The 247-nt window shown below is 49.4% G+C and overlaps 1 protein-coding gene across 1 annotated transcript in view; it reads right to left on the bottom strand.

Moving 5' to 3' along the window:
- Window positions 1–46: 46 nt before the first annotated feature.
- Window positions 47–247, bottom strand: part of CSUI_010138 (uncharacterized protein) — a gene marked incomplete at its 3' end in the record, with an annotated part of 9,046 nt that continues 8,845 nt past the window's right edge. Inside the window, exon 10 of the mRNA XM_068070243.1 lies at window positions 47–217. Coding sequence (XP_067917781.1) covers window positions 47–217 — 171 coding nt within the window. The remainder of the gene's footprint in view (window positions 218–247) is intronic.

Consider the following 247-nt stretch of genomic DNA (forward strand, 5'->3'; position numbering starts at 1 on the left):
CCCCCCGACAAATCTGTTATTCTGTAAGAGTCTCTGATCTTTGATACCTCTTATCATAATACGTTGAGGTGAGCTCTTGTTGGAGTCTCCCCCTGGCAACAAGTTTCTTTGCGTCTTCAACACATTGGCGATAATATGCGACTTCGCTCCGCGCCCAGTCGATTTCCGATCGTAGTCGGTCCACCACTTTGCGCTTCAGTGCCCGCTCTCCGTCAAGCTACCATAGAAGAAGGAGAAGAGGAGAAAC

Source organism: Cystoisospora suis (genome assembly GCF_002600585.1).
Source record: "Cystoisospora suis strain Wien I chromosome Unknown contig_6731, whole genome shotgun sequence".
In the NCBI taxonomy this organism is placed as follows: Eukaryota; Apicomplexa; class Conoidasida; order Eucoccidiorida; family Sarcocystidae; genus Cystoisospora; species Cystoisospora suis.